Source organism: Lithobates pipiens, unplaced genomic scaffold (assembly GCF_037356315.1).
Source record: "Lithobates pipiens isolate NorthernLeopardFrog02 unplaced genomic scaffold, aLitPip1_a1.2 Scaffold_28, whole genome shotgun sequence".
NCBI lineage: Eukaryota > Metazoa > Chordata > Amphibia > Anura > Ranidae > Lithobates > Lithobates pipiens.
In genome coordinates, this window is record NW_027507789.1 from 52,806,906 (window position 1) to 52,826,446 (window position 19,541).

Sequence of the window (19,541 nt, forward strand, 5' to 3'; positions counted from 1 at the left end):
TACAACCTGTAAATAGCACATATCTGCATTCTGTAAATCACACATCTACAACCTGTAAATCGCACATATCTACAACCTGTAAATCGCACATAACTACAACGTGCAAATCGCACATATCTACAACGTGCAAATCGCACATATCTGCATTCTGTAAATCGCATTCTGTAAATTGCACATATCTACAACGTGCAAATCGCACATATCTACAACGTGCAAATCGCACATATCTACAACCTGTAAATCGCACATATCTGCATTCTGTAAATCGCATTATGTAAATCGCACATATCTACAACATGCAAATCACACATATCTACAACCTGTAAATTGCACATATCTACAACGTGCAAATCGCACATATCTACAACCTGTAAATCACACATATCTACAACCTGTAAATCACATTCTGTAAATTGCACATATCTACAACCTGTAAATCGCACATATCTGCATTCTGTAAATCGCATTCTGTAAATTGCACATATCTACAACATGAAAATCGCACATATCTACAACCTGTAAATTGCACATATCTATAACCTGCAAATCATATATATCTACAACCTGTAAATAGCACATATCTGCATTCTGTAAATCGCATTCTGTAAATCGCACATATCTACAACCTGCAAATCACACATATCTACAACCTGCAAATTGTATATATCTACAACCTGTAAATAGCACATATCTGCATTCTGTAAATCACACATATCTACAACCTGTAAATCTTGTTGGGGGGGGCAGTTATGGGGGTTAATGCTGCCGACCACCGATAATAACCCCTTTTTTTTTTTAATCTTGTTTGGGGGGGTATGCTGCCAAACACCGATAATAAGTTATTATCGGTGGTCGGCAGCATACCCCCCCCCCCAAACAAGATTTAAAAAAAAAAGGGTTATCGGTGGTCTGCAGCATTAACCCCCATACCTGCCCCCCACCCAACAAGATTTAAAAAAAAAGGGTTAATATCGGTGGTCGGCAGCATTAAATCCCCCCCCCCCACTAAACAAGATTTGAAAAATAAGGGTTATTATCGGTGGTCGGCAGCATACCCCCCCCCCCCTTTTAGACAAGATTTAAAGAAAAAGGGTTATTATTAATAACCTTTTTTTTTTTAAAAGCTTCTGGGGGGGGGGGGGGGGGTATGCTGCCGACCACCGATAATAACACTCTTTCTTTAAATCTTGTTTAGCGGGGGGGTTGGGGTATGCTGCGGTATGCTGCCGTCCACCATAGTAACCCTGTGGATGTGGAGGGGGTACCAGCAGCGGCGCTGAATGAAGAATCAAGATCAAGAAGAAGATTGCATTTTTAAGCCCCTTACCTGATCCTCTCATGCGGGAGTCGGGACAGAACAGAGAAGTGCCTGCCAACATCACTTCCTTGAGTGACGTCGGAAGAAACGGCCACCGCTCACTCAAGTGCAAGTCTATGCACTTGCTCGGCCAGTAGATCACGCCAGTAGATCAAGCCAAATGAAGCGCCTCGTCTGCAATCTTGTGATTGCATAGACGTGGCGCTTCCTATATTGCCCGGTGCCGGGATACAGTGCACATAGGGAGGGAAATTTAAAAATATATATATATATATAATTTTTTTTTTTTTTAAAGGGACATTTTTTTTATTTATTTATTTTGGACTACATGGGGGGGCGGGGCCCCTATGGACGAGCCTCCACTGTATAGGATTGTACGATTCCCCCCCCCCCTTTATTGGTTGAACTAGATGGACTTGTGCCTTATTTCAACCTGACTATGTTACGTAAAACCTAAAAATTTATATCTTTTATTTGCTCCCTTTTGATCTTTTAAATATATCTATTCATTAGTGTCCTGCCAGAAATCCAGTGAGCTAATCATTTTCTGTGCTTTCGGCCTCTGCTGACTGTTATGATTTAGCATTGTTCTCCTTGTGAACCACAGAGCATTTCCCTCATGTTATAGAGCAAGTGAATGTTGTCATCCTAAGACAAGAAGTGTGTTACTCGCAGGATCGCCAATGCGGGAATAAAGAAAAAATGCATGGAAGAAGAAAATGAATGCAGCTTCCTCTCTGGTGAAGCAAAGCCAACGGGAGTGAACATGAGGGAATAATAACATCACACCTCTCAGCTAGCTTTTATTTTACCAACTGACATTTTTAGAGCAATATACTGGATATTTCACATAACTTGTGTATTGCATATGAATAACTGATAATGCATAATGCAAAAACTGGGGTCAGGAAAATACCTGGTTGTCTGCTGTGACCAGCTGCTGAAGAGTCTGTCCATCGGCAGTTGTAATTTCCTGAATATAAGCCGTGTCTTCCTAAAAGGGAATAGATCCAAAGAGTGTAAGGGTGTAAGGATCAACATAGTGATACAGCTTTTGCCTAGGACATGCCTGGTTGAAACTCGATTTATAAGAGAACATGTACTTTAAGAAATAGCCATAAGAAAAGAAAGCGTAACTCCAGCCAAAAAATGTTTTTCTTAGTTTTGGATAGAGTAGGGAAGGGAAGGGAAGGGTGAACTCCTCTATCAGGTTTTTATTATTTTCTGTGATTTTTTTTCTTAATTTCTATTCCTGTGACACCTATGCAAGAAATAGGGGATACAATTGTGACGGGGAGGGAAGGCATGGACAGCAATAAAACCATTGTTGGAAGCGCAAACTCTTCTTCGCGCTAATAAAAATCCTGATCTGAAGTTTCATGAAATTTCCCCAATACAGACAGAGATGCCAATAAAAACCTGATGGAGAATTGAGGTGGTGGAGTACTGGACTTTGGTATAGATACTTTCATTAGACACCCCTCTAGTGTACAGGTGCTATGATGAGAGCTATTTCTACAGTCCATATAAAGTTTAATGGTCAAAGTGTTCACTTAAAAATTCCCACACATTTCTGTGGCCCCCTTCATCAGGGCTAAAAAATTATCTACTGATGGAAGTCCCAGCAGAGGATCAGACTCCTGAATGTGTTTTTAAGAATTATATACAGCCTACTCAAGTCAATGGCTTAGCAGAGTTGGAACCTCCAAAGCACGTTAGCCATTTTATATGAACATTCTGACCATTAAGCATTATCTGGACTGAACATTTTTGACTAACAATAGGTTCAATTTACAAAAGGAAAAAGAAAACTAGCTGCGCCAATAACAAAGCCATAACAAGACTTTCTCTCAAGTATGAATGCCAGAATGAATGCCCAACTAAAACTTTACGTCTTTTACTTGTTATTTGACCAATTTGCAGCCAAAGGACCAAGCCCCTTTTTGCAATTCGGCACTGCGTCGCTTTAACTGACAATTGCACGCTCATGCAGCGTGGCTCCCAAACAAAATTGGCGTCCTTTTTTCCCCCACAAATAGAGCTTTCTTTTGGTGGTATTTGATCACCTCTGCGGTTTTTATCTTTTGTGCTATAAACAAAAATAGAGCGAAATTTTGAAAAAAATTCTATATTTTTTTACTTTTTGCTATAATAAATATCCCCAAAACATATATTAAAAAAAACATTTTTTTTCCTCAGTTTAGACTCATACGTATTCTTCTACATATTTTTGGTAAAGAAAAAAAAAAAAATCGCAATTAGCGATTATTGATTGGTTTGCGTTTACAAAATAGGGGATAATTTTATAGCATTTTTATAAAAAAAAAATTCTAGCAACGGTGGCGTTTAGCAATTTTTATTGTGACTGCGACATTATGGCGGACACATCAGAAATTTTTGGGACCATTGTCATTTATACAGCAATCAGTGCTATTTAAATGCACCGAATTCCTGTGTAAATGACACTGGCAGTGAAAGAGTTAACCACTAGAGAGCAGTGTAGTGTTATGTGTGATGTTATGTGTTTTTTTTATTGTAGGGGGGTGTGGCCTGGCATGTGACATCACTGATCTTCCTTCCCTATAAAAGGAAAGAGACGATCGGTGACAGCCACAGTAGGAAGCATGGGGAGAGGTTTGTTTACACAGACCTCTCCTCGTTCTTCAGCTCTGTGACCCGATCGCGGGACACCAGCAGCGATCGGTTCAGCTGGTCCCGCGGCCCCAGAGCTCAGGACCGGGTCGGGAGCTCGCTGCCAGTGGGGTGCTCCCGACCCACAGATGGGCACTTAAAAAGCAACGTACAGGTACGTGCTTGTGCCCAGCCGTGCCATTCTGCCGACGTATATGTGCAGGAGGCGGTCCTTAAGTGGTTAAATAACATTTAGACAATTCAACCCCCCCTCCCCCAACAAAGAAACACAAAATGGTAAACATATTTCTGTGCTGACCTGACTGCTCATGGTTTCCTCCTGGGTTAGGAATATGTGCTCTTCATCCATGACCGGGGCAGATCTATGCTCTGCAAGGAAACTTACAATGAGTTTCATTCTGTTTATCTTTACTTGCATCCATACATGTGTACTTTATGTACTGTTTACCTGCTTGTTCGGGCTGCTCCATGCTGGCTCCTGTGTGCAACCTCTGAAGATGAAATTTTAAGTGTCCCTTTCTAGAAAACCTAAGAAGACAAATGAAAGATTTTTAATGAATGTGTGTCACACCTTGCAAAGTCATTACAAATATCCATATTTACAGTCTATCCTAACCCTGATGTGAACACAAAATGACTTTAGAAGTTTGAATAAAAAATGCCGCTTGCAGTGAGAATGACAATTAACCTTGCAGCAGGGAACTAGGAACGTGCAACTGGTTTTGTTCCTATTTCCCAGGCAGTGGTTGTCTTCGAGGCGTCTTTGGGGTTGTTATGTTGGAATACTGCCTTGCGGCCCAGTCTCCGAGGGGTGGGTATCATGCTCTGCTTCAGTATGTCACAGCACGTTGGCATTCATGGTTCCCTCGATAAACTGTAGCCCCCCAGTGCTGGCAGCACTCATGCAGCCCCAGAATATGACACTCCCACTACCATGCTTGACTGTAGGCAAGACTATTGTCTTTGTACTCCTCACCTGGTTGCGGCTTGACACCATCTGAACCAAATAAGTTTATCTTGGTCTCATCAGATCACAGGACATGGTTCCAGTAATCCAGTCCTTAATCTGCTTGTCTTCAGCAAACTGTTTGTGGGCTTTCTTGTGCATCATCTTTAGAAGAGGCTTCCTTCTGGGACGACAGCCATGCACACCAATTTGATGCAGTGTGTGGCATATGGTCTGAGCACTGACAGGCTGACCCCCCACCCTTTCAACCTCTGCAGCAATGCTGAAAGCACTCATATGTCTATTTCCCAAAGACAATCTCTGGATATGACACTGAGCACGTGCACTCAACTTCTTTGTTCGACCATGACGAGGCCTGTTCTGAGTCGAACCAGTCCTGTTAAACCCCTGTATGGTCTTGGCCACCATGCTGCAGCTCAGTTTCAGGGTCTTGGCAATCTTCTTAAAGCCTAGGCCATTTTTATGTAGAGCAACAATTCTTTTTTTCAGATCCTCAGAGCGTTCTTTGCCATGAGGTGCCATGTTGAACTTCTAGTGACCAGTATGAGAGAGTGAGCGTGATAATACCAAATTTAACACACCTGCTCCCCATTCATACCTGAGACCTTATAACAATAATGAGTCGCATGAGATCAGGGAATCAGGATCAGGGAAAAAATGGCTAATTGGGCCCAGTTTGGACATTTTCAGGGATGTACTGACGAATTTACACTGTTATACAAGCTGTACGCTCACTACTTTACATTGCAGCAAAGTGTAATTTCTTCTGTGTTGTCAAATGAAAAGATATAACAAAATATTTACAAAAAATGTGGGGTGTACTCACTTTTGTGAGATATATATATATATATATATATATATATATAATACATACACACACAGTGCCTTGAAAAAGTATTCATACCCCTTGAAATTTTCCACATTTTGTAGTGTTACATTCAAAAACGTAAATGTATTTTTTTGGGGTCTATGTGATAGACCAACACAATGTGGCACATAATTGTGAAGTGGAAGGAAAATAATAAATGGATTTACATTTTTTTTTTACAAAGTATCTGAAAAATGTGGCGTGCATTTGTATTCAGCCCCCCGAGTCAATACTTTGTAGAACCACCTTTCGCTGCAAATACAGCTGCAAGTCTTTTTGGAGATGTTTTAAAATTACATCTGGGACTGAATGAAAGCTAATGTTGAAATGACAAAAACATGTGAAAACTAATATTTAATATAATCTAATTTAGAAACTATTTTTAGAAAAATTTAGAATTTTTTTTAAAACTAATTTCATTTAATCTAATAACAATTTTAGCAGTTGGGTTTAGATCTACTTTAAACAGAACTGAAATATACAAAAAATAAAAAGGTGAAAAAAGACAAATTAAAAAAAGGTTATAAAAGTGCTATAAATATATTTAAAACACAGAAAAAAAGGAAAACGAAAACAAGATTAAAAAAAAGAATGCTAAACAAAATAAAATCTTGTTGAGATGGCCAATCCTACCTCTGTCCACACACATGACATGAATGGGGCCTGTGGTTAGTGTGAGTCATTGCATGTCGGCTTAGATCTTTCTTATTTTTGGAGGCAAAACTGCACTGATTGCAGCGGTGAGGCCGGAGGTCGGAGTGTACAGACATGTGATCCTAACAGTGAGAAAAGAATGTCAAACATAAACACACAATAATTACCAGCTGAAAATACAAATAATATGGGACAAGACAGAAAACTCAACATGAGGCTGCTGACTTTTCCGTCCAGCTGCTGTCCTAAAGAGTCTGCAGGATATGGAGACAGGTCGCCTTACCCTGACCTCAGGCCAGTCGTCTGCAGTGAAATCGCAGTCTGGGCATCTGAACCCGTTGCGCCCTTCGATGTGCGCCTTTTTGTGAGTCTCCATTTCTGCTCGACCCCAGAAGGCAGAGTTGCAAATTTTGCAAGAGAACTTCTTTGTTGAAGCTTGAGCCTGATTTGCTGTGACCTGAATGAGACAACACAACACATTAACAGAGAATAACAATAGAAAAACTTTGGCTGTGTTGAAGAAGATGTGGCATGATGTTCTCACGTGTGGCTGTGGTGGCTTGTTCAGGATCTGGAGGGTATTCCTGTCCTTGACACTGTTGGCCAGTTGTGTTTGTGGAGATCTAGAAAGGGCATCATTATTGCTGAAATTACAAGTATAGTTAGATTAGGGCACTATACTTTATCTTTAGTTTTTTTTCCTCCTTGTTGAATAATTAAAACCATTGTCTTACCTGCACAGTGATGCTTGCATGCTCTCTGCATTTACAAGGTTGTACTCTGCAGTGGTAAAGGCTGAATTGATAGTGATTTGCTGTACTGTTCCTTCATAGCCTGCCTCCGGCACACTAGATTCTTCATAGCCTGTTTCTTGCACATCTGTGACTTGTCTTTCATCCATGTGCAGTGTTAGTACCTGAGCCATGTGAGGCTCCTGCGATGTGACCTCCGATTCCTGGCTGTCTATTGATTTAACCACTGCTACCTGCACAGTTGTGACTATAGTTAGTAAAAAAACACCACCTTCGATCTAAGAAAATAGCAGCAACTGAGTACAAAATGCAGTAATTCATAGCACTGGATAAATTACTTTACCCTACAACTTGATGCTACTTTGGATGAGTGCAATTTTGTTGCAACTTTGGCTTTGGTCAATGTGATGGTTTTGTTTGTGCTCTACAAAGTATAGACATGTGCAGAATGGAAAATTTTTTTTTAGTTTTGTTTAGTTTCTTTATTTTCTAACGAATTCCAAATTTTTGGAAAGATTTGAATTCAAATCGGTCGCAAACTGATCGACCGATACAACCCTTCAGGTCTGGTATGGATTTCAATGTGAACCCTATGCCAAAATGTAAAAAACAAGCGTGACCTGACCCTTAACAGGTCAGGAGGGGGGGTGGGGGGAACAAGCAAGCGCCCCCCCCCCCAAAGCACCCTGTCCCCATGTTGATGGGACATGGGCCTCTTACCCACAACCCTGGCCAGTGGTTATGGGTGTCTGCAAGTGGGAGGCTCATCAGAAAGTTGGAAGCCCCCTTTAACAAGCGGGCCACCAGATCCCAGCCTCCCCATGTACATAGTACCCCTACTCATTCACCAAAAAAAGTGTAAAAAGTTATAAAATCACAACACTAGCTTTTGACAATTCCTTTATTAACAAATAACAAATAAATACAAAACATCCCCTGGTGGAGATCCACTATCAATCACGCCATTGCTAACCCAGAAAAAGAAAACAAAAAACCTCCAGCCCCAACGAAGGCTCCCACCATCTGCCAGCTCCATCATCTGACAGCTCCTAAATAGCTAAGGGGCATAGCCACCCGGTGACATCTCCGGGTGGCACCGCCCCCTTGTGATGTCATTGCCTGAGGGCATAATGGGTCGGTGATGCCACAAGGGGTGGTGCCACCTGGCGACATCCTTTTTAAGTTATTTAAGAGCTGTGAGATGGCTTTGCTGGTGGACGAAGGAGGCTTTTTTTATGTCAGCGGTGGACGATAGATCTGTACCGGGACAATATTTTTTACATAAATAAATTGTAAAAACTGCCTACTGTCATTTTTTACACTACCCTTTTTTTTTTGGTGCATGCGTAAGTACTCCTTCACATGGGCTAAGGGTGGCCGGGATCTGGGGGACCCCTTGTTAAAAAAGGCTTCCAGATTCCAATAAGTCCCCTGCCTGCAGACCCCCACAGCCACCAGCCAGGGTTGCAGGGAAGAGGCCCTTTCCCCCCAACATGGGGACAAGGTGCTTTGGGGGGGGGGGGGTTAAAGACCCTCTGCCCAAAGTACCCCCATGTTGAAGGCATTCGGCCTAGTATGGTTTGGGGGGGGGGGGAGTAATCACTCCACCCCCTTTGCTGACCTGCATGCATGATTTTGGGGGCACCCAATGCCATGTAAAAAACAAAATGCTGACGTGGTATGTTTTGTTTTCATTGCTGGCATTCAAGTTGCATTTATAAAACATGTATGAGTGACGTTCATGCAACTTTTGAGGGTCTACATTGAAGTCTATGGCCCTCAAGTTGCATGAAAGTCGGATCAAAGTACGGAAAAAATGTCTTTAAAGTCGCTGCAACTTTAAGTCGCACAGATATGAATGGTACTCATTGGGAAACATGGGGTGCAACTTGTAATGTGATATTGGAGTCCAAAATGGCACACGTGTGAATACGGTTTTACCCACGCTTGGCAAATTCATCAATCAAAAAATGAAGGTGAGAATGTAAAAAACCTGACTGTAGCACTCACCGATATTCACACATAAATATCGAAAGACAACGGAAAAAAAATTGTTGCACTGTCTGTTATACACTATTTATTGAATTAGAAGTTTTCCTACCAAATCAAAAGATAATAAAGTCCTAGATATTTCATTTGTAGGACTTTATTATTTTTAGATATTTTTGTTATACACTATATATTGAATTAGATGTTTTCCTGACAGCGCAACACAATTTTTTCTGTAGTAATTCATAGCACTCAGGCTTTATAGTGACCATATGCAATACAGGCATACCCCACTTTTAAGTACACAATGGGGTTTATTTACTAAAGCTGGAAAGTGCAAAATCAGGCTCATTCTGCATAGAAACCAATGAGCTTCCAGGTTTACTTACCAAAGCTTAATTGAACAATCTGGGGTTAGAAGCTCATTGGTTTCTATGCAGAATTGAGCCTGATTTTGCACTTTCCAGCTTTAGTAAATAAACCCCATTGTGTACTTAAAAGTGGGGTATGCCTGTATATTCTTTATATTCTGCACACAGCTCTTCACCTTAGTAAAGTGACCTTAAAAGCAATTCTGACACCAGCACATTTAAAATGTATCCTGTAAAAGACCATTATGCCTATTTAGCCCTGCGGCCTATTTAATCTTTGCTGTCTGCAGCCATAAAAGTTTGGTAGAATCTTCCGTAGCTGACAATTCCAGAGGTGACGGATGGCTGTGCCCCCTGCAGCGTGTTGTGGTTTCAGTCACTACATCACTATTGTTTCCATGGAGAGTCCAGCGGATGGAACCACAACACACAGCGGGGGATGAAGCCAGAAGTGATGGAAGAGGAAGATTCTAGCTCTGCTTTGCGAGAGGAAAAATTTGATGTATCAATAGCAGGACGGCTCAATGTTCATATTAAGGTTTTTGTTTTTTTTAATTCTCAACAGAGTGGCTTTAAATGTTCTATAATTACTAGTTTAGTCATACCAGGTCAAATCTCTAAACCAGTGGTCTCCAAACTTCGGTCCAGGGGCCAGATGTGGCCCTTTGCTTGCCTTTATCTGGCCCTTGGGGCAGTATTCCATCAACTGACACTAATGATGGGGCACCATTCCTCCCACCCACTAACACTGTCAATGGCACTATTCCTCTGACTGATACCAACAATGGGGCATGAGATTATAGCCAATGACGGGCATTGTTTATGCTACTTATGCCGGGGCATTTTCTATTCCAACTGGTCACAGTTTGGCCCTCCCTAAAGCCTGAAAGACAGTAAGCTGGCCCTTTGTTTAGAAAGTTTGAAGACCCCTGATCTAAACTAATCTGGTTACAGAACTAAACTTCATATCCTTTCTGATAATCTGGATTTCATTATGACCATGTTCAAAACTCGGCATACTTGTAGTGGTCCTCCGCTGCCATCCCTCTGAGCACTCATGTTCAACAGAAGATCAAGGGCAGCCTGAGTTGCAAGTTCATCTGCTTCTCCATCTAAAAGAGAAATGTGTTCCTTTTTAATATTTACTTTTGTTATTTCCTGTCAAAATGTAGCAACCTGCAATTTTGAATTTTAGAAAGCGAAAAAGTGGAAATATCGGTCATTGTATTTGGCAGTTAAGAGTCACGAGAGTCTATTTACTAAAACTGGAGCTTGCAAAATCTGGTGTAGCTGTGCATGGTAGTCAATTAGCTTCTAAATTCAGCTTGTTCAATTAAGCTTTGACCAAAAACCTGGAATTTGATTGGTTTCTATGCAGAGCTGTACCAGCACTCTCCAGTTTTAATAAATTAATCTGATTGTATAAGACCCCTTTCACACTGGGGCGCTTTGCAGGCGCTACAGCGCTAAAAATAATGCCTGCAAAGCTCCCTCAAACAGCCGCAGCTGTCTATCCAGTGTGAAAGGCCCGAGGGCTTTCACACTGGAGCATTGTGCTGGCAGGATGGTAAAAAAAAGTCCTGCTAGCAGCATCTTTGGAGCGGTGAAGGCGCAGTGTGTATACCGCTTCTCCTGCCGCTCCTGCCTATTGAAATCAATGGGACAGCACGGCTATACCGCCGGCAAAGCTCCACAGCAGCAGCAGCTTTGTGAGTGGCTTTAACCCTTTTTTGGCTGCTAGCGGAGGTTAAAAGCACTCTGCTAGCGGCCGAATACCTACGCAAATACAACGGTAAAGCGCCGCTAAAACTACCACCAATGCCACCCCCACCCCAGTGTGAAAGGGGCCTAAAAGTAAGACTTTGGCTATACATTACAGACATCTTTATTTAAAGGGGTTGTAAAGGTACATTTAAAAAAAATTCTAATAAAATAACAAGCATGTCTATACTTACCTACTCTGTGAACCAATGGCCCCCGGTGCCCCAGCAAAGCCAGCGAGACCGGGAAGTGAGGGGAGAAAAGATCTGCAGACATGCACAGCACTGGATCGAATGAGGGCTCAGGAAAGTAAAAGGGGGGCTGAGGGGGCAATGCTGACACCTAAACATTTTTTACCTTAATGCAAGGAATGCATGAAGGTAAAAAATGTTTAGACTTTACAACCACTTTAATGACATTTTATTATTGCAATTTTTGTTTTATTTCCAGAATGGAAAAAGGACACAGCCTTCTATCAGTTAAGATGTATAAAGGTTTATTATTTACGTTTTCTTTTGGGGCATGACTGTTCATATTATGTTACATTTTCACAGTTGTACAGACTGTGCAATAACTGTACAATACTAATGCTCAAAAGGGGGAGATTTAGTAAAACCGGAGCACTCAGAATTTGGTGCAGCTGTGCATGGTAGATAATCAGCCTCAAACTTAAATTTGATCAATTAAGCTTTGACAATTAAACCTGGAAGCTGATTGGTTTCTATGCAGAGCTGCACCACGTTTTCTCTTACAAAATGATTTTATTAATAGAGAAAAAATTAGATTAGCATGACAGTGTGATAATTACATCAAGTATGACATGAGGAAGAGGATCCAATAAAGGAATGCAATAAGCATAATACATTGTTCATCAATACGATTGGAAACCGCAGCTTTAGGTTGTAATGCAGAACAGTCAATTCTCCAAATTAGGCTGTATGGTAGGCAAACGTCTGAACACCTCAAGCGGTAAAAGAAAATGCTTACATACATTTATAAATTGTATATTGCTTATGAAACACAAAAAAAAAAAAAAAGAGAAAAAGAACATTTTTTTGTATTGTTGTAACCATCCTAACTAGGCCGGCTCCCAGAGACGAGGAGCGTTAGAGAGCTGCACCACATTTTTGCATGCTCCAGTTTTAGTAAATATCTCCCATAACCTTTTTGTTAAGTATATTACATTTAATACCGGTAGAACACGTCTCCCAGGTATAGTAGAATAGAAGGCGGTAACATTAAGATGATCATTACCAAAGGATTAGTAATTAGAATGTACACATCCCACCCAAAGGGGTATCAGATAACATCGGACATGTCCAGCCATTTTTCTAATTTTAATCATATGGTATCATTAACTGCAGACATCTTCTGACAATCACATTTAACCTGTGGTCAGGAGGTCAAGCCCTTACATATTTCTGACAATCAAAATGAGCTGTAAGAGAAAGAAAGCAAATGAGCTTTAAAACAAGCCCTTACGAACCTCTGCAGATGCAGGCACTGTGGAGCTATTCTTCTCCAAAGTTCCCAGCAAGATCAATTAAGTTGTTCAAGTCCTTCTTAGCAATTCAGATCACACTGCCTCCCCTGCTAAGTGACTTGGCGGCCTTCTTATCCCTAATCTAAGCACAGGAGCGCTGGGATGGGGGGAGGGGGGAGGTGGGTTTGGGGTGATGCATAAGCTGAGCTTTTGAGAGAATGACTTTTAGGCTTCTGCTGTAAATTTGAAGATGAATTGCTTCGTAGAGCTGGCAGTTCCTGAATTCAGGAAGGACTTGTTTTAAAGCTCATTCAATACTTAAGAATTTGTAATTAATTAAAGTGGTTGTAACCCTAAAAACCCCTTTGACTGGCAGCCCCTCTCCTTTATCCGGCGATAACTCACTATGTAAATATTTAAATAGGTGCCTCTAAATAAATGTTTTCAGTTATCTTCAGGGCGGTCACGTGACTCCCAGACATTCTGCTACTATAATCCAGGGCTACAGCTTGAGGGGTCAAGAACTCCCTCTAAGGTCGGCACCTCCCACTGTAGCCCTGGATCATAGTAGCAGAGGGGCTGGGAGTCATGTGACTGGCCTGAAGATAACTGAAAAAATGTATTAAGAGGCATCTATTTATACAAACACTTACACGGCGAGTTATCGCCAGGATATTGTAAAGTTTTTTTTACTACAAATAGCGACAGGAGTGTGTGTGTGTGTGTGTGTGTGTGTGTGTGTATATGTGTGTGTGTGTGTGTGTGTGGGGGGGGGGGGGGCGGAGACAGCTCACACAGACACAGAGCTGACAGGCAGAGAGGGAGGGGTTGAGGAGGACAGAGGAGAGCTGTCGATGATGGAAGCACGTAAACTGACCACGATAGTCAGGGATCAACAGCCATGATTATCGTGTTCAGCTCGCAGAGGGGGATACAGGAAGTGGCAGAGTCAGCCAGGTTTTTTTTTACAGTTTAGAGAGTGGCAGATTAGACAGCACAAGCACGGTGCTGTGTAATCTGCAATAAGGGAACAGGATCTTTTTTTTTTTTCTTACGAACGTTTTAGTTATACCAATAACTTGACCACAGATTCCCTTAAATTTTTTATTTTTTTGCCAAAAATGAAACCTCAGATACTTCAGTTTCCAGGGCATCTTCACAATCCAGACACCTACCTGTCCCAACAGACATATCCTAGGATTCAATAGGATCACAGAACCTTTCTCAGATTCACTATATACCAGATCCATCCCAGGTCTCTAAACTACTCACATTAAAGGGTCAGAAGCATTTCAGAAAATTCAAAAATATAAAAAGACACACATTAATCATCTCACCTTGCTCATATATGATAGTAGCACCTTCCAGTGTATTCTCTGCCTGCCCTTCCTCCTGAGATTGTGGGTGCAGCAGGTGATAAGTGAGCTCTCTGGGTTGACCCTATTATCAAAACATATATATATTTTAAGTTGCTTGATCAGAACTCATATGTACCTGAAGTGACTTCTCAGTGACTGCCACTCAAAAGCATTAATGATTCACCTGGGTATACCAGCACATTTTGGTTTAACTTATTTGTGAATCATGGATCAGTAAACCCATCTCTAGGAAATTGAATTAAACATTCTGTGTCACAGTGTACTTACTTCTGCATGGGGCACTGAAGAGTTCTCGTCTTCAAGTTGGTCATACTGCTGCTGCTGCTTCAGTTGTTCAATTTGCTGGTGAGAAAAAAATGGTCGGCGCCGACAAGGTGTCTCCTCAGGGTGGCGCTGCAACCACTCCTGATACAGGAGAGTGTGGCGACACTGGACATGAAGACGCAGGTTCTTCTTGTGCTTGGTGGTGAAGTGGCAGTAGTCACAGGCAAAAGGTTTCCCCCCTAGGAAGATGCAGATTCCATGAGCATAGAAAGAAACATTTCAGTAAACATGCACCTCAATGATTATTAAATAAGGTTACAGTAAAGAGCAATACCAATAAAAAAAAATCATCTTTCAGGCTGCATTCACACTTGAGCGTTTGTTTTTCAGGCAGCAAGTCACTCGTTTTTTACCGCGTTTTTGCACAGGTCACCAATGTAAAAAGCAGAAAAATGCCTGTAATCTGCCCAAAAAGAAGCTCACGTACTTTTATGAGCTTCAGGCGTTTTTTTTCAGGGTGCAAAATGCTCAGATGTGAACAGGGGCCATTTAAATGAATGGGATTTTGCTTGTTGGGTCTTTTTTATGGCTGTGAATGCAGCCTCACTGAAAAGCTTACTCTTGCTAACTGTACAAATTACTGTATTCTTAGTTAATACGTATACGGCATACTTACCCTTCCTGCTCTGTTTAGTTGTTATGAGTGAATAGAGGAAGCCTTGTGTAAGCTCCATATCATGCATAAGAGAATATAAATACTTGTAGATTCTGTCCCTGCTACCCATGTCCAATAGGCGTAAGCCACATACTCTCCCATACATGGAAGTACTGAGTATTTGTCTTCATTTGTAGTGGCTAAACAGAGTGGCAGGGAGCAAGTGGAAGGTGATCTTTCAAGTTTATTAAAAATAAAAAATAAATTCCAGCGGTGGTAATCCACTCTTGCTATCCAGCGACAGATGATCATCTCTCCGGGGTCCAGCGATGGCTGATCTGATTCAGTGACAGGTTTCCCTTACATCAGAGGGGGCGGGGTCACCCACACATCATTGGGGAAGCCAGGCTTTCCCACTTGCATCAGAGGGGGGCGGGGTCAGGTGACGGGTGGCCCCACCCTCCTCATATAAGAAATGTCAGGCTGCCGGGATCCCCGCAGTGTCTCTGCCAGTGGAGACAGAGGATGGATGCGCTGCGCTGGAGGGAGAGATCACCCATCGCTGGATCAGATCAGCCATCGCTGGACCCCGGAGAGATGATCATCCGTCGCTGGATAGCAATAGTGGATTACCACCGCTGGAATCTTTTTTTTATTTTTTTATTTTTAATAAAGGACTTTAACGGTGTGTGTGTCTTTTTAAACATTCTTTTACACTTTCTTTGTGAAATGGTAGGGGTACTTTTGTACCCCCTTACCATTTCAAAGGGGGGGGGCGGGATCTGGGGGTCCCCTTGTTAAAGGGGCTTCCAGATTCTGATGATCCCTGCCCGCAGACCCCCACAACCACCAGCCAGGGTTGTGGGGATAAGGCCCTTGTCCTCATCAACATGGGGACAAGGTGCTTTGAGGGGTCACAGACCCCCAAAGCATCCTCCGAATGTTGAGGGCATGTGGCCTGGTACGGTTCGGGGGGGGGGGCGCTCTCTCGTCCCCCCCTCTTTTCCTGCGGCCTGCCAGATTGCGTGCTCGGATAAAGGGTCTGGTATGGATTTTTAGGGGGAACTCAACGCCATTTAAAAAAAATTTGTCATGGAGTTCCCACGTCCTTTTTTTTAAATTAAATTTGATGCGGGGTTCCCCTTAATATCCATACCAGACCTGAAGGGCCTGGTAATTGAATTTGGGGGAACCCCACGCTTTTTTTTTTTTTTTTTTTTTATCAATGACTTTCAATGACTGTTCTCTGTATTACGGGGAGCCGACAATTCATTATAGCCGCAAGTGATTTTAAATGACTTTTTTTCCTGCAGAAATGACACTTTGTGCAGGGACAGTTCTAAGCACGGGAAACATGTGCCCCCTTTACAGGCATACTATAGACACCCCCCAGGTACGAAATTTAAAGGAATATTACACTTTTATTGTTTCACTTTAAGCATTATTAAAATCACTGCTCCCGAAAAAACTGCAATTTTTAAAACTTTTTTTGCATTGATCCATGTCCCCTGGGGCAGGACCCGGGTCCCCAAACACTTTTTAGGACAATAACTTGCATATTAGCCTTTAAAATTAGCACTTTAGATTTCTCCCATAGACTTGTACAGGGTGTTCCGCGGCTTTTCGAATTTGCCGCGAACACCCCAAATTGTTCACTGTTCGCCGAACAGGCAATGTTCGAGTCGAACGTGAGTTTGACTCGAACTCAAAGCTCATCCCCAACCACCAGTAAAAGTCAGTGTTTATTATAAAATGGGAAGAAAGGCATAACAGCACAGCCATGCTTAGAAAGGCGAGCATGATGACATCACTAGTTGATTCCCACTGACGCGTTTCATCGCAAGAGAACTTCTTCAGGGAAAAGGGAGATTCCTACTTACAGCTTTTATGATTATGTTGAATTGTTTTTTATTAATTGGTTTCTGCATTCATAACCAGTATTTATATTACATTATATATTTGATTGGCTCTTTTCTTATACATTTTCTGTATTTATCTTGTATTCAGATAAACTGAGCGGTGCTGTTTTTTCTATACTACTGCACTAAGCACAAAGTTATAATTTCATTTATTTGTGCCCTAGAAATGTCTGATTTATTCTTTAGACGAGAAGGCCAGCTGACACTCCCATCTTCACTACATGATGATACCAGTGCCACTACTAGTACAACTGACAAGGAGGTACATTGGCTGTTGGTACCTAAAGTCCCTCAACAGTGCACACCTTACTAAAGCGATACCAGTGTGCACCACTCAGGGATCAAATATCCCAGCAGGCATGACACCTCCACACTGGTTGCACTGGCAGCAGAATCAATGACACTGCATCATCCCTGTAGTCCCAAGAACTGCAGCATAGAATATTAACCGCTTCCCGCCCAACGTCATATGACATCATCAACTTTGAGCGGTGATATCTGAATGACGCCTGCCGTTACAGGCATCATTCAGACATCTTCTTTTAGAGCCGGCGATTCACTTCACCATAAGAACAATCATAATAGCTGTCCCATCGCCCTCCAGTGCATCTCTTGGCTCGCCCCTGCGAACCAGAGAAGGAATTGACTGGTGCCGGATGTTGACCATAGAGATTTCCGGTGGGCTAGATGGTCCCCAGAGTCTCTATGATCGTTCAGAGGACGGGCACAATTTTATGATGTCACGCCCGGCCTCTGCATTTGAAAAAATGCCCCCGCCTCAGCTGGATCCTTTTTTATATTTTCTTTTATTTCAGGCTTCCCAGCCTAGAGGTGAGATCTGGGGACTTATTGACCCCACATCTCACTGTAAAGAGGACCTGTCGCACACTATTCCTATTACAAGGCATGTTTACATGCCTTGTATTAGGAATAAAAGTAATAAAAAAATTAAATAAAAAAAGTAAAAAGTCAGTGTCAAAATAGAAAAAAATTAAAAATAAAAATGTAAAGGGCTGTCCCCGCATGCTCGCTCAAAAAAGCGAACGCATACGCAAGTCGCGTCCACATATGTAAACGATGTTCAAACCACACATGGGAGGTATCGCTGCGAACATTACAGCGAGAGCAATAAATAGTTTTACACTAGACTTCCTCTGTAACTCGAAACATGTAACCTGTAAAAAAATTTAAAGCATCGCCTATGGGGATTTTTAAGTACTGAAGTTTGGCGCCATTCCACGAGCGTGTGCAATTTTGAAGCGTGACATGTTAGAGATCTATTTACTTGGAGCAACATCATATTTCACATTATGCAAAAGAATTGGGCTAACTTTACTGTTTTTTTTTTTAAATGCATGAAACAGTTTATTTTTTAAACGTGTTTCAAAAATTCCTGCAAAATACTGTGCAAGATAAAAAGTTGCAACGACCGCCATTTTATTCTCTAGAGTCTCTGCTAAAACTATAAATATATAATGTTTGGGGGTTCTGTGTAATTTTCTTAGCAAAGGAATTATGATTTTTACATGTAGGAGACAAATGTCAGAATTGGCCTGGTAGTAACGCTGGGTGGCACAGAAGACCTCTCTAATATAGAGAATTTGGGATCATCACTACATGGACAACAGGAATCACTGAAGCCTCCTAGCCACCAGTCAGATTTAAACCTATTTTCATAGTATGACCAATAATAAGGGAAGCACAGGCTGCAGGAAATACACACCAAAGGAACCAGTGAGGTTTTCTCTGGCTCTGGCTTAAGTGGATAATAAAAAATTCAGTTAAAGGATAACCAAGTGAACTTTCTGACTTTTGCATAGTTGTAGTGTTTGCTGCACCAAAGAAGGTTTTCTATCTTAATGCATAAAGTGCATTAAAGTGAAAAACCTTGAGACTTTACAATCCCTTTAAATTGCACTTATAGGTCTTGTTCCATCCTAAAGCAGGCCATACCCGTGGTGGAAGGAAAGAAAATCGCTTCATTTCCCGTCAATACATTCAGTGTTGATGGTGGAATCCCTCCCTTCTGCTATTGTGTTCTGCCAGGCGGAGAGCCTTCCCTCCTGGCAGAACACAATGCTTAGTGTTGCCGGCTATAGCCGGTGGCAGTAGAGTTTGGGAAAAACCCGACAAGGAGGGTTGTACACAATTTGATTGATGGATTGACTTGTGTACAACCAGGGTGCCCATACATGGATTGAAATACAGCAAGTCCCTGCCAGCTTAAGTCTGACTGGACCATAAAAAAGGAAGCATGGGCTCATTAGTCTCTTCTCCCATTAGCATGCTCCTTGATAGCACTGACTTCTTGTGCTGTCTCTCCCTCATCCAGTCTGAGCAGGGACAGGAAGAGGCTGATACAAGGTCAGATTTAGTTAGTAAAGCCGCGTACACACGGGCGGACTGTCTGGCCAACTTAGTCCGTCGAAACACATTTCAGCGGACAGTCCGCTCGTGTGTGGGCTTCAGCTGACTTTTTCAGCGTGCAGTCTGGCGGACTAAGTATTTA

The 19,541-nt window shown here is 41.9% G+C and overlaps 1 protein-coding gene across 1 annotated transcript in view; it reads right to left on the reverse strand.

Moving 5' to 3' along the window:
* ZNF335 (zinc finger protein 335) overlaps window positions 1-19,541 on the reverse strand; it is a 140,340-nt gene that overhangs the window by 14,484 nt on the left and 106,315 nt on the right. Inside the window, exons 15-24 of the mRNA XM_077459237.1 lie at window positions 14,462-14,697; window positions 14,153-14,255; window positions 10,592-10,683; window positions 7,194-7,444; window positions 7,004-7,103; window positions 6,743-6,916; window positions 6,439-6,581; window positions 4,419-4,498; window positions 4,269-4,339; window positions 2,235-2,312 (exon numbers count right to left, since the gene is read on the reverse strand). Coding sequence (XP_077315363.1) covers window positions 2,235-2,312; window positions 4,269-4,339; window positions 4,419-4,498; window positions 6,439-6,581; window positions 6,743-6,916; window positions 7,004-7,103; window positions 7,194-7,444; window positions 10,592-10,683; window positions 14,153-14,255; window positions 14,462-14,697 — 1,328 coding nt within the window. The remainder of the gene's footprint in view (window positions 1-2,234; window positions 2,313-4,268; window positions 4,340-4,418; window positions 4,499-6,438; window positions 6,582-6,742; window positions 6,917-7,003; window positions 7,104-7,193; window positions 7,445-10,591; window positions 10,684-14,152; window positions 14,256-14,461; window positions 14,698-19,541) is intronic.